The sequence below is a fragment of the Rhododendron vialii genome, chromosome 3a (assembly GCF_030253575.1).
Source record: "Rhododendron vialii isolate Sample 1 chromosome 3a, ASM3025357v1".
NCBI classification, from domain to species: domain Eukaryota; kingdom Viridiplantae; phylum Streptophyta; class Magnoliopsida; order Ericales; family Ericaceae; genus Rhododendron; species Rhododendron vialii.
In genome coordinates this window covers 11,992,090-12,005,455 of record NC_080559.1, presented here as the reverse complement: position 1 = coordinate 12,005,455, position 13,366 = coordinate 11,992,090, and the positions used below count along the sequence as shown (strand labels likewise).

Here is a 13,366-nt window from a genome sequence, read left to right as displayed (position 1 = left end):
GAACACCCAAAAAAATACCTCATAGTTCCCGATCAAATTTTGATGATCCAAGCCACTCAATGCGATCAAAACGTGATTTTAAAGGTACTCGTGAGAAATCAGCAAAAAAAATGACCGGGAAGGACTTGATCCGAACAGTTTCAAACAGTTTTTTATTGAATGGTTCAAATAAAAACTGCTCAAATCAAGCCTTTCCCGATCTTTTTTTTTGTTAATTTCGCGTGGGCACTTTTAAAATCACATTCTGCATACAGTGAACGGTTTAGATCATAAAAATTTGATCGGGAACTATGAGTTTGAAATTTGGGGTGTTTTTTTAAGTTTTTTTTGGGTGTCCCTTGAACCGTCCCGAAATTTATAATACCTATGTATATATTTGTGCGCACAATGAATTAAATCTATCTAATGTTTCTATCTTGTAAAAAATTGGATAATGAATGAAATGTCTTGGCCAATTTTTCTTCCTCTTACAACCTAGATAAAATTGAAAACCCAACGTTGTACCGTCCACTTCCACCGTACTAGATAGCCCATTAAATTACCCTGCTGTTGGTTGAAGGTCTCCTTAAACTAGGGGGTTCCATAAGAGCATCGCAATGGTTATAATCAAATATGTCACATTAATATTTAATTATTTATTTAGTTTATAATCAAACTTAACAATTTTTATCTATACATTTTTTTTTATTTTTGCATCCCTAACCAAAAAAATCCCACAATACACAATGTACATTTGTCTAATCGCAAACGAGTTCCAATCACGCACCCAACTACACCGAATTATTCGTTTTGATGAGACGATTCCAATGTTGGGGTGTTTTTGAGTTTTGAGTTTAGTTATTGAGTTTGGTTATTGAGTTTTGATTATTATTTAAAAGAAGTTTGGTTATGAAAATGGGTGGAATTCAGTTATTTGCTAAAAGACTTGTAACTTTGATTATTACAACGTGGGTTGTTTTTTTAGCATTGTTGTTTAATTTACTTATCCACGCTCATTTGCTTATTACAATGGGATGCTCTAAACCCGAAATAACAACTTAACCAATTTAATATACTAGTATTTGTTTAGGTTATCCGGTTCAATGTTTTGGTTAAGGTTTTAAAAAGATAAGAATTGATAGTTTTGGGTTCTATTATTGATTATAGACTTAGAGTATCCACAATGGCATAATCAAAAGTGCTAGTTTTTTAAAGTTAATAATATTTGTGTAAAATATGACTCGTAATGCTATCATCAAACTTAGCAATCTTCTTATAAATAATCAAATTTTAGACTTTGAATAACCAAAACTAACAATATTTTGTCAATAACCAAATTCAATTAACCTCACATTCTCAATCAAATACACACATCATTACAAAAAAGAGAGAGTTATATCTCTTCCCTTTTCCCCCCTCTTTCTTTTTCTTTTTCAACAATGTTTTAAAAAAAAAATTATTTAAAATTGTTTTTTAATTTAAATTGTTTCCCCCTAAAAAAAAAATTTTAACTGTTTTTAAAAATAAAAAAAATTGTTCATTTTTTAAAATTTTGTTTTGTATAAGAAATTTTTTTCTCAAAACCTTTTCTTATATAAAAATTTATTTTTTCAAAACCCGTAGCTACACAAAAACTATTTTTATTTTTTTAAAAAAGTTTAAAAATTATTTTCTATTTCTAATAAATAGTTTTTATAAGTCTCAAAATTATTTTTAGAAAAAACTATTTCAATGTTCATAGTTATTAGTTTTTTTGTAATTTAAAAAGGTGATGTGGCAACTTTTGGTTATTCAATTTTGATTATGTCATTATGGATCTCTACATTGCTAATCTTAATCTCTTAAGAGGATAATCAAAAACTGATGTGACAACTTTTGATTATTCATTTTTTTATTATAGCATTGTGGATACCCATAGAAATCACGGTTAGGATCCAACTGAGCCGCTTAATTAAATAATAGATTCATACATGTATAAAATACTATCATAAACTTTGTTTGGTAAGTTAATTTTATAACAAGTTGTAATTCTATATTTATTTAGAGTAAATAACACTTTCGCTAGAAATTTCCATAATTACTTTTCATAAAATTTGATTGTTGATCATTAGAGCATCTCCAAGGAAATAGGCAAAATTTTACATCAAATATGTATTTTTATGACTTATGTGGCAAATTGGAGAGTTATGCACTCCAAGGGACTATTATTAATTTTTTTTTTCTATCATTTTTTTAGACTTTAAAACACCCACTTTTGGCCCCCGTTCTGCCAAGGTTGTTTTTTAAGTACTTATTTTTTGTTTTACGAGATAGATCATTCTCTCACAAAAATACATCTCCTTCAATTTTAAAAATAAGTTCTTATTATCGTTAATGGAACACAATACTCTTTGCCTAAGAAATTAATAATTCACCAATAATAAGCATTAATTTTGAAGAGTTGACAGTTTGAAAAGTGCTTTATCTCTTTTGAAAGTTGAAGAGAGAGATCTACACCAGAATAGTGTAGCAAGTTTGCTTTCTCCGTTGGAGAGTGTTTTGCTAATAGATGGGGCTCGTCAAATGTAGTTTGGTTTTGGTTCCGATTTTGGTTTTACTATCTCCGTTGGAGATGCTATTAAGAACGCTTTTGTGGTGAAATTCTCATAATTATTATTATGGGTTGTTTTGTGCCAAAATTTATGGATTTTTTACGAGTTCATAATTTAAGTTAAAATCATGCAAATAGGATAGAACTAGAACCTAACCAAAATTAGACCAGTCTTGAAATTTTGATTTTGGTCAGGTTCTACATACACAGTGGTTAGATTTTCATAATTGATTAACAATAACAAATTAATGTCTTTGAAGCTTTTCATCACGCAACCCTCCAATCAAATAAAAACAAGCACACGTCCAAGAGAGTAAGTGATGTTTTGGCTAAAAAAATTGAGTTAGATTAATTTTTATCCTTATTAAAAAAATCACATTAATTAGTTTTGCATCAATTTTGTGTGAATTATTCGTTCAGTTCGACAAGAGAAACCTAAAAAGTAAAAAATTGTTATAGTTACTGTAATAAATAGATAATTATTAAAAATATATAATGTGCGAGCAATTATAGTTAAATTGTATTTTAGTTTCTAAAACTCAATTTAAAATATAAAAAAGAAAAAGACTTGCTTTCATAGCTGACCAAATAAGGAAGGGCATTTAAGTCATTTAGAAACAAAATTTAACGGCGTTAGTGTCGAGCTAACGGAATGGGAGAACTGGACAATATTTTACTACTATAAAGTAAGGCCGGTGTAATTACTAGAACCTCAAGGGAGGTTCTTGCATTTGTACGAAACCTCAAGGGAGGTCGGTGAAAACTTGCCAAATATAATTATGTGATGAACGTATATATCCAATTTCTACGCAATCGGCTATCTTCTCTAGGGTTTTCTCCGTACTCAGCAACACCCCAATTCAACGTAAATTGAACAGGTAGCCCTTCTCTCTCTCTCTCTCTCTCTCTCTCTCTCTCTCTCTCTCTCTCTACTGCTCTACTGCTTTTAATGGTCAATTCGGATGCTTAAACGCATCCCTGGACGATTATTTTTGCTGTTTGGAACTTTGGAGATATATTTCTATTAGGATCTACTGCATACATCTATCAAGAATCGCGTGAAATTATTCACGTATGTCCCTTACAATAATATCTTCAGATTCATCTAATTGCTAGAATTGCTCTCATACTGCAGAAAACCCTAATTTCCTTACCTAGCCTTGAGGTATATTTTTTAATTCCGTTTTCTTCTTTTTTCCTGTTTCTGTGCTGTATTGGAATCTAGTTCTCAAAAGTACGTTTTGTTGAAACCCTAATCAACTGTTCGGTTCTAAAAGTCACTAGGCGGTAGTAAGGCTGTGGAGGGGCGCCTAGCGCCACCAACTAGTCGGCTGCCTAGACCGGGTTTTAGAACACTTAGAAAAGATGCTTAAAGAACGATGTAGGGTATATTTGTGTCCCTCTTCATGCAGTGCTTCTTTACTCGAAAGATAAATCTAGAGCTCGAGTTCAACGATTCACGTTTCTGTTATTCGTATTGATTTGAAATTTGCTTTGACTGAAATTTTTTTATGCTGTCTTGCAGGGGTGTGAAGTTCTTCTGGGTCAAAGTCCTTATTAGCTTGTAATTTTCGGTAATTTGTTACATGAAACTGAAAGTTGAGTTGGGGTGAGATTATTAGTTTCAATCCCTTATTCTCGCTACTTCAAGAGAGAGAGAAAATGCTGGGAACGCTGCCGATATTACCTCTTCCGGCGCCACCAACTGATGGCAATCTCGGCCCTCTTCCCGCTTCCCAAGTTTCGGAACACTCTGATGATGAGATGAAAATTGAGACCGAGGATCAGAATAACGTCGATTCTGTTCCCGCATCGGTTGCAACCCATACTAGAACGATCGGAATTATACATCCTCCACCAGACATTAGGAACATTGTTGATAAAACTGCACAGTTTGTTTCAAAGAATGGACCTGAGTTTGAGAAAAGGATCATTGCAAACAATACTGGCAATGCTAAGTTTAATTTCTTGAATGCCTCTGATCCTTACCACGCTTACTACCAGCACCGTCTATCTGAATTTCGTGCTCAAAATCAAAACCAGCCTTCTTCTGATCCTGCTGATCCATCTTTGCCGGAGTCCATCCCTTCTGCTGCTGTTACTGAGGGTGACGAGACAATCACTAAACCTGACCCCTCAGCCCAATTTAGACCCGTGCGCAAAGTTCTTGAGTCCCCAGAGGCTGAGCTGTACACTGTTAGGCTTCCCGAGGGGATTACAGGAGAGGAATTAGATATTATTAAATTGACTGCGCAATTCGTGGCTCGCAACGGGAAGTCTTTCTTAGCCGGACTCACCAGCAGAGAAATGAACCACCAACAATTCCAATTCTTGAAGCCAACCCACAGTATGTTCATGTTTTTCACCTCTCTTGCTGATGCATATTCAAAAGTATTGATGCCCCCAGATGGATTGAGTCGATTGACTGAGAAGTTGAGGAAGAGTGTTACGGATATGACTACTGTGCTTGAACGTTGCTTGCACCGGTTGGAGTGGGAGAGGTCGCAAGAGCAAGCAAGGCAGAAAGCTGAAGATGAGATTGAGCAGGAACGTTTGCAGATGGCCATGATCGATTGGCATGATTTTGTTGTGGTTGAGACTATAGATTTTGCGGATGATGAAGATGAGGAGTTGCCTGCCCCAATGACGATTGAAGAGGTTATAAGGAGGAGCAAAGTTTCAGCTATGGCAGAAGAAGAAGATAATGTTGAGCCAGGAAAGGTGGTGGAAATGGAGATGGATGAAGAAGAGGTGAAGCTTGTTGAAGAAGGAATGAGGGCGGCTAGTATTGAAGAAAACGGTGAAGAGAAGAAGAATGAGATGAAAATGCTTCCTTTGGAAGAACAGGAACAACCTATGAGAATCGTGAAGAACTGGAAGAGGCCTGAGGAAAGGATTGCCTCAGAAAGAGATCCGACAAAATATGTTGTGTCACCAATCACCGGCGAGCTAATACCCATTATTGAGATGTCAGAGCATATGAGGATTTCCCTTATTGACCCTAAGTACAAGGAGCAGAAAGAGAGGATGTTTGCTAAGCTTCGGGAGACTACCCTTGCTCAAGATGACGAAATTTCCAAAAACATCATGGGACTCGCCCGAACGCGTCCCGATATTTTTGGGACTACGGAGGAAGAAGTTTCTAATGCTGTCAAGGCGGAGATTGAGAAGAAAAAGGATGAGCAACCGAAGCAAGTCATATGGGATGGTCACAGTGGGAGCATTGGGCGCACTGCAACTCAAGCCATGTCACAGAATCCCAATGGAGAGGACCAAAATGACCCTGCGAACAATGAGTTGAGGAATCTTCCGGGTCCCACAGCGCCACCCCCTCTTAGACCTGGCGTGCCATCAATTAGGCCACTTCCTCCGCCAGTAGGATTAGCCTTGAATCTTCCTCGTGTACCTCCAAATGTCCAGTATTCAACTACTAATAGTGGTGCGATGCTCATGCAACAGCCTCTACCCAGGCCACCACCAGTTAATATGATCCCGTCAGCTCGGCCACCACCGCCACCTCCAATGCAGTTAATTTCTGGGCAACAACAGTTTTTGGTGAATAGGCAACCCCCGATGCCACCAACAATTTCTGTTAATCCGCCAAGTATTCCTGTGCCGCCTCCACCTGGATATACACCTCTGTCAGCTCCTCGGCCTTATGTTCCCCTTACGGTGCCGCAACCTGGCATGCATATGGTTCAGCCACCACCTCCACCACTGCCCGAGGAAGCTCCTCCACCACTTCCAGAAGAACCAGAGCCAAAAAAGCAGAGGCTTGACGATTCCGTGCTTATTCCTGAAGACCAGTTTCTCGCTCAACATCCGGTATTTAGCATCTCTGCATTTGTCTTTATTGGTCATTGGTTGCTCTTTTTTTTTCCTACCGAATAGATCGTCATTTGAACTATTCTTTTTCTGATAACTGCATTTTTTTGAATATAATGGGTTTCTATTCCTGATCGTGGTCGTGCACTTTTTGTTTTTACTGCAGGGACCTGTTCGCATCACTGTTTCTGTGCCAAATGTGGATGAAGGAAATCTCAAAGGGCAAGTACTGGAGATTACAGTGCAATCCCTATCTGAAACTGTTGGCAGTCTGAAAGAGAAAATTGCAGGAGAGGTCCAGCTTCCTTCAAACAAGCAGAAGCTGAGTGGAAAAGCTGGTTTTCTTAAGGACAATTTGTCGCTTGCTTATTACAATGTTGCAGAAGGAGAAACACTTGCTCTTTCTCTAAGAGAACGTGGTGGTCGGAAGAGATGAATGGTTTGCCTTTGACAGATCTTTAAAGTTTGCAACATGAATCTCTCTTGTTACTGTGGGAAATTCTTCACATGAGTTGTGGGACACCTTGATGCAACCTTCCTAAATGTTTTGTTGGAGATTTATTTTTGGTATTGTGACATTATCTTTGAACTGAACTATCATTGTCTTTTAAGCTGATGGTTTGACATTTACTACAGATGTGGCATGTTGGAGATCGTCTCTTAAGGGTAAACTGAAGTGAACTAGTTCCTTGTTACTAATCGGAACTGTTCAGACTGGCTCCCCCTTATTATCTACTTTGTTAATCATTAAATCTTCTTGTCAAGAGACATCATCTGTTTCTGTTTGTTTGTTTCATGTTGTTCTATGAAAACTTGGTATACTTAATATTGATGTGTGCAATGGTGGTAATTCTGAAATTCAGAGTTTGTTTTGTAGGGATACTTTAAGCCGGAGATGAAGCACCATGGGGTTATGCCCTGCTGATTAGATTTTCATTTGGCAGACGTTACTTTCTTAGTGACCTTGTTAGGGAGTGTTAATGTGATTATTGTCTCTGATGATGCTGTTCTTTTCTCAGTACCGCAGGGCTCCTTGTTTGGTTGGTTTGTGGGAAGGTCCCATGCTATGTGTTAATGTCAGTGGCAGGTAGGATTGTTTTCTGTTGCCTCTGCTGTCTGTTTTATTCTCTGGCATGTAGTAATCTTCAATGGCAGTTCTTAAGACCAGCCATTCTTTTGCAGTATTGCGGGGGCTCATTGCGCTTTGGGGAAGACACAGAGAGACTTTGTCGATTTGTTTTGTTTATCCACTTTTTAGTATTTTAGATTACTTGATTTGCTGCTCTAGTCACTGCATCAATATTGTTCCTCTAGTTGTTGATACACGGCATACCCATCTGGTTTCTGTATGTATCACAATAAACCTTTGGGGAGCTTTTTGGGTTTATGGTTTTTTCTCAACCTTTGGGATCTTGAATGGCAGTTCTTAAGACCTGCCATTCTTTTGCAGTATAGCCGGGGCTCATTGTGCTTTGGGGAAGACATGAGAGAATTTGCCAATTTGTGTTGTTTATCCACTTTTTAGGATTTTAGATTAATGGATTTGCTGTTTCTCTAGTCAATGCATCAATATTGTTCCTCTTGTTGACACACAGCATACCTAACTGGTTTATGCATTAACTTTTGTGGATCTTTTTGTGTTTATGGTTTTTTCTCAGCTTTCAGTCAATTTTTTTTTCTATTTTGTTCGTCTTGAATAGAGGTAATTTTTGGGCTATGCATTTGGAAATTGTAGGAAGGATCATGAAAATCGTTGGCCTCTCTGTTTCCAATTTTTTCATGAAAATCGTTGGCCTCTCTGTTTCCAATTTCTACCGGTAGGAACTTTCGCCTACCGGTAGGTGAACGAGTCCTACTCCTGGGTAGGGGCGATCCAGTGAATTGTTTGAACCCTTTCTGGGCAAAGGCTCTTATCTCGTATTCTGTTTTGTTCACGTATGGTGGTTGATGAACACTGGTTCATCATCAGTTCTGATTTGATAGATAGGGATGACCAAAATCATGGAAGTAGGAAAATCTTCATCTTATCTTGAGGGCATAGGGTGTACCCAGCGTACGAAGCTCATGCACGTGCAAGGTCTGGGAAAGGGTTGATGTACGCAGTTTTACCCTTGCAAGTGCAAGCAGAGTGGCGGTTTCCTAGAGTGAACCCATGACCTTCAGTCAACAATGGGGCAGTTTAACCGCCACGCCAGGAAAAGGTTGCCTGTCGGCCCATTGACCGGGATTACCAGGTCATGATCTTTTTTCATGAAAAGTTCACGAATCATTATCATGGGTATAGTGCAGTTTTTACTGAGATTCGGTCCTGGTGTTTGGAGACACGAAAAGGGATTAAATTTTCACTTCCTCTCTTACCACTCAAATTTGAGAATGAAAACTGGTTTTGATAAGATTCTGTCCCGTCTTTTTGGTTGGGTTTCCTCAGATTCAACCTTATGAATCTCTGATATAATGCTCTCCCAGAAGTTGAGACAGCCTAAGCCTTGGGATTCTAGCTTAATGTGACCTGGGGTACAACCGGAAGCCTAATAGGTTGTAATTCTAAATAAGCCATTTGGCTTATTTTTTTGTTCTTATTCAATTTTTTTTTTTTACATTTGTTAGTTTTTTGTCAATTTTTGGGGGATTATTGCTTCTTCATATATAGAGGAATCTAAAAAGTAAAAAAACTACGATTGAAATCCAATTTGTTTTGAATAAAGACGAAAAAATTGGCTTATTGGCTTAATTTTGTCTTTATTCAAAAAAGAAGGTTTTGATGGTAATTTTTTACTTTTTAGATTTCTCTCGTCATGATGAAGTAATAATCTCCAAAAAATTGACGAAAAACTAACAAATGCGGAAAAAAATTGAATAAGAACAAAAAAATAAATCAAGTAGCTTATTTAAAAGAACAACCCAAGTACTGTTGTATAATTATAGCTCTTCCATGCAAAAAGCAATGATCGGATTAGACGATTGATTATTATGAAGGTTTTGATTTGTGACACCACCGGCCAACCTATTAATTCATGACCTAATCACGTGACTAAAAAATTATAACTTATAAATACACGACCGAATCACATGGCTCTAAAGTTATAAGGCATTAGCTTATATGACACTAAACATTTAGATATGTAGCCGATGTGGGATTTCACACCATTCTAACTCTTCCATGCGAAAAAGCAGATCGATCAATGGTTGGAAGTTTCAGGTTCTAATTTATCTCGGCTCTATGTTCCTTTCTTTTATTGCAAATTTGGGTTCCTACTGTTAATTTTGTTCTCATTATTTATATTTGATGTTCTCTTCGCTCAATAAAAGAGAGTAATTCTACTATCGAGAAGCATAGGAGGAACGCGAGAGCTTCTCTCTCTAGAGAAAGCAATCCTTCTTTTTTTTTTTTTTCTTTTCTCTCAGCGGCTCCCCTCTCCGATTTTCCCCTCCTCCTAGTTCGCTTCCCCCATCTCTTTCCTTCCATGCTCTTCTCTTCTCCTTTTACGCTTTCACCTCCATGGATGTGAGATGGTTCGCCAGATTTATGGAATTGGATCTGGGCAGTAGGGGTTCGATTTATTGGGATCTAGATTGTGGTGCTGGTTAGGTGCTTTCCTCCGTTGTTCTGCCTCCGGCCACCAGACCTGCAATAAGTCACTAGGGCTGGGTTCAGCCCAGTGACCCTCCAATGATCAAGTTAGATTTCAGGGAAAGAATGCAGGTCTAGGGTTTTGGGGTAGGATTGCATACCTCTCTTCATGAGCATCCCCATGTATTTATAGACCTAGGTTTACTTATCCTCCAAGCCAACGCGTGGAGAAGACGCTCAGGTAACCGCCCCAGGTGACGTCGAACGTGACGGGGGACAAAGCGGTTACGGAGCACATGGCCAAGCCTGATTCTCATGATTACATCCGCCACGTAATCCTCATGGACCCCCCTTGGCGTAACTTCTCCTGGGAAGCCGCTAGGGAGCACCAAAGCGATAGCATACCTCGTCATCATTAACCGAGCCTCAAACCGAACCGTATGGCAAGACTTTTAGCCTCCGCCGTCTTGATGACCGCGCCTCCAAGGGGACATTGGTTCGGAATACATGGCCAGGTTACCGTCTCGGTAACCGAGGCCGCTACAATAGCCCCTCAACTCTCTAGAGTCCCACATCTTGGCTCTAGGGAGTTGATATCCTCATGAACCCCCCGTACAAGAATCTTGCCCACTCCTGTTACCGAGCGACTTTGGGAGGCGACAAACAGTTAACCCTAGCCGCCGGGGCCACGTGTCGATAATTCCCGGCCTCTAAGGAGTTTGATAGCTGTCCCGGCACGTGTCAGCTGATTGGTACGAAACACCTTCCTCAGGAACACGTGTCAGTATGCCAATGGCCTGACTCTTCAGCGTTCTGACCTTGGTGCAGAGCCCTTGATGCCAACCGTCCAATGAGGACGCGTGTCAGAGATCCAACGGCTCTGAGCACGATGCCTCGTTTCCCACGCAACTCTTCGACCCTCTCACTATAAATAGGGAAGACGAAGACAGATCGGCCATTTCCTCTGTGCTTCGAAGACGAATCGCCGCCGCCGCTGCGCTCTGCTTCTTGATCAAGACTTCAAGTGTTTTGGACGTGGATCTTGACACGAAACCCAGGTATGATGATCTTTAGTCGCTAGCTTTCATGTTTTGATCGTTTTCTTCAAGTTCTTTTTCTTTAATCCGCACTGTTACGCATCGTGGCTATGCCGCCGTTCGCTGCTGTCTGGCTTACGGCGGCGCTGGGCGTCTCCAATGCTTTGTTCTTGACTCTCCCGAGGTCTAAATTCAACCCGAGGGCTATATTCATCCCGAGGTCGATCTTCGACCCGAGATCATAGGAATAACCACTGGCCTCGGAGACCCTTCTCGGAGGAGGGTCCCCGGGAATCTACCGAGGAGTGACGACCATTCCGTCCCATATGCTAGGTCATGTTGCTTTTCCCTGGGCATATAGCTAACAGGCCTTTGCACATTCTTTCTTTGCTAGGTAAGGGCGAATGGTAATTGAAGTCTCCTCGAACAGTTCCAGTAGCTCATCTTCTGCTAATCTTGAGGAGATCTTTGAGGAAGTTCGTGCTCAGGCTTTTTACCGAATTCCTTTGGACGCTATTAAACCTTCAGACCCTCTTAGAGCTTCACGTCCCATCACAGCCTTTGTCCCTTGGGAGATGGAGATCCCTAGTACATCGGATCACGGAACGGGTCCATTCGCCGATGCCCCCGAGGAGGTTCGGGGACGAAGGAGGCCGATGAGGCTGTGTCCCTATCTGAATCAATACTTCAACGAGACCCCGGCTGCCTACGCCAAGTTCAAAAGGATTTACAGCATCCCTCCGGACGTAGAGGTTCGGCTGCTTCCCGATAACAACCCCAAGACCATTCCTCACCGACCAGGGGAATTGATTTTTCCCTTGATGGCAATCACTGAAGGAGGGGTTAGATTCCCTCTTCATCAATTCGTCCGACGGGTACTCCGGACCCTCTCTCTTACCTCCTCCCAGCTCACGATAAACTCTTACCGAATTATCACAAGCGTCATCGAGCTAAGGAGGCAGTTCAACTTGACCTTTGGGGTCGAGGAACTCTTTGGCGTATACCTCGTGGGAGTCAACCGAGAGAGCAACCGGTACTACCTCTCTTGCAGGACGGGATATGACACGTTCCTTGTTGACCGTCTCCCCGACTCCGAGGAGTGGGCGAACATTTACGTCTCGATAACCGGGAATTTTATGTTCAGGCCCGGGGAGAATGCGGATACCGTTACCAGAGTGCAGTATGGGACCGGAGCTCCTGGTTGGTAGAAATTACCCTTCGGTAGATGCTTTGCATGTTTTTGTTATGCCCTGCATACTTATACTGATCCCTTGTTTTGGTATTGCCTTGCAGCCGAGGGCATCATTCAGGAGCTTTGGGAAAGAACTATCCGGGCCCGGATCACAGCGGCCTACGCCATTCCCATCACAAGTCGGTACGCGCCAGAGCTGCTCGGGTACGTCCCAACTTACACAAGTTTCTTAAAGAAGAAACTGAGGCAGCAGGGGGTCCCGAGGGCAGGGCGAGGACGAGGCAGAGGGAGAGGACGAGGACGAGGGGAGAGGGGAGCGGAGAGACTGCGACCGAGGCAAGTAACTCCGGGCCTCGGGGCACCCTTCGCGAGGAAATTGACCGAGATACGCCCGAGAGAACCGGGCTTAGCGAGGAGATGGCAGGTCCCGGGACTCGTGAGGTGCTGAATCTCAGGCGCCGGAGGCCGGGGTAGGGGAATAGTCCCCGGTACGCCAGGCGTCGAAACTTTAAGGGTGATTCCTGTTTCGCCACATGAGCCCCCGGAAAAGAGGGTTCGGCATGAGGCGAGAGATGGAGAAGGGGGAGGGGATCAGGAGACGATCCTGATCGAGGAACAGGGGGAGCCCGGAGGGGAGACCGGTGGAGCGGAGGAAGGTTCTTGGGTCAATCCGAGGGAACTCCCCTGGGCTCCGGAGTTCCGCCACTTCGCCGGTCGCCAGATCCACCATGCGGACAGCGTCAAGAACCTCGGGGTAGCCTTCAGAATGCTCCGAGAGAGCATTCTTCCGAGGGATGCCCGGGCTGTCACGGGCTTGACCGAGGACATCACGACCGAGAGAGCTCAGGCCCTCTTCACTGTAAGTTAATGGTTTGCGCCCCGTTTTTTTCGATTTGAATATTTGCACCTGGTGAATCTCTTTTGTTCTTTATTTGCAGGCTGGCGCTCGGGCATTGGCTATCAATGACCGGTGCAAGGCGCAGGAGAAGGAGACCGAGAAGCTGAGTTGGGAGTTAGCCCGGAAGGAGGAGGACCTGAAGCTGGCTCGGGAGACTTGCAAGTTCTACCTGACGGACTTCCAGAGGTGCGACAGGGAGAGGGTGCAAGCAGAGGGCAGGGCTGCCAAGGCCGAGGAGGATGCCGCTACCCTGAGAGTCACCCGGGCCACGGAG

At 41.8% G+C, this 13,366-nt stretch overlaps 1 protein-coding gene across 2 annotated transcripts; it reads left to right on the top strand.

Annotated features, from left to right (window-relative positions):
- The first annotated feature begins 3,316 nt into the window (after positions 1 to 3,316).
- Positions 3,317 to 7,167, top strand: LOC131321025 (probable splicing factor 3A subunit 1). 2 transcript variants are annotated; one of them, XM_058352020.1, is made up of 3 exons: positions 3,317 to 3,447; positions 4,095 to 6,394; positions 6,561 to 7,167. In XM_058352020.1, the coding sequence occupies exons 2-3, from the start codon at positions 4,232 to 4,234 to the stop codon at positions 6,828 to 6,830; spliced, it is 2,433 nt and encodes an 810-aa protein (XP_058208003.1). In that variant the 5' UTR covers positions 3,317 to 3,447; positions 4,095 to 4,231; the 3' UTR covers positions 6,831 to 7,167. The 2 variants fall into 2 exon arrangements, with proteins under 2 accessions (XP_058208003.1, XP_058208004.1); XM_058352021.1 differs by lacking the exon at positions 3,317 to 3,447 and adding an exon at positions 3,624 to 3,734.
- Positions 7,168 to 13,366: the final 6,199 nt, after the last annotated feature.

Coding starts and splice junctions, on each gene's coding strand:
- LOC131321025 (XM_058352020.1), top strand. CDS start 4,232: ATGCTGGGAACGCTGCCGATATTACCTCTTCCGGCGCCACCAACTGAT. Junction 6,395..6,560: donor AGTTTCTCGCTCAACATCCG/GTATTTAGCATC, acceptor TTTTTACTGCAG/GGACCTGTTCGCATCACTGT.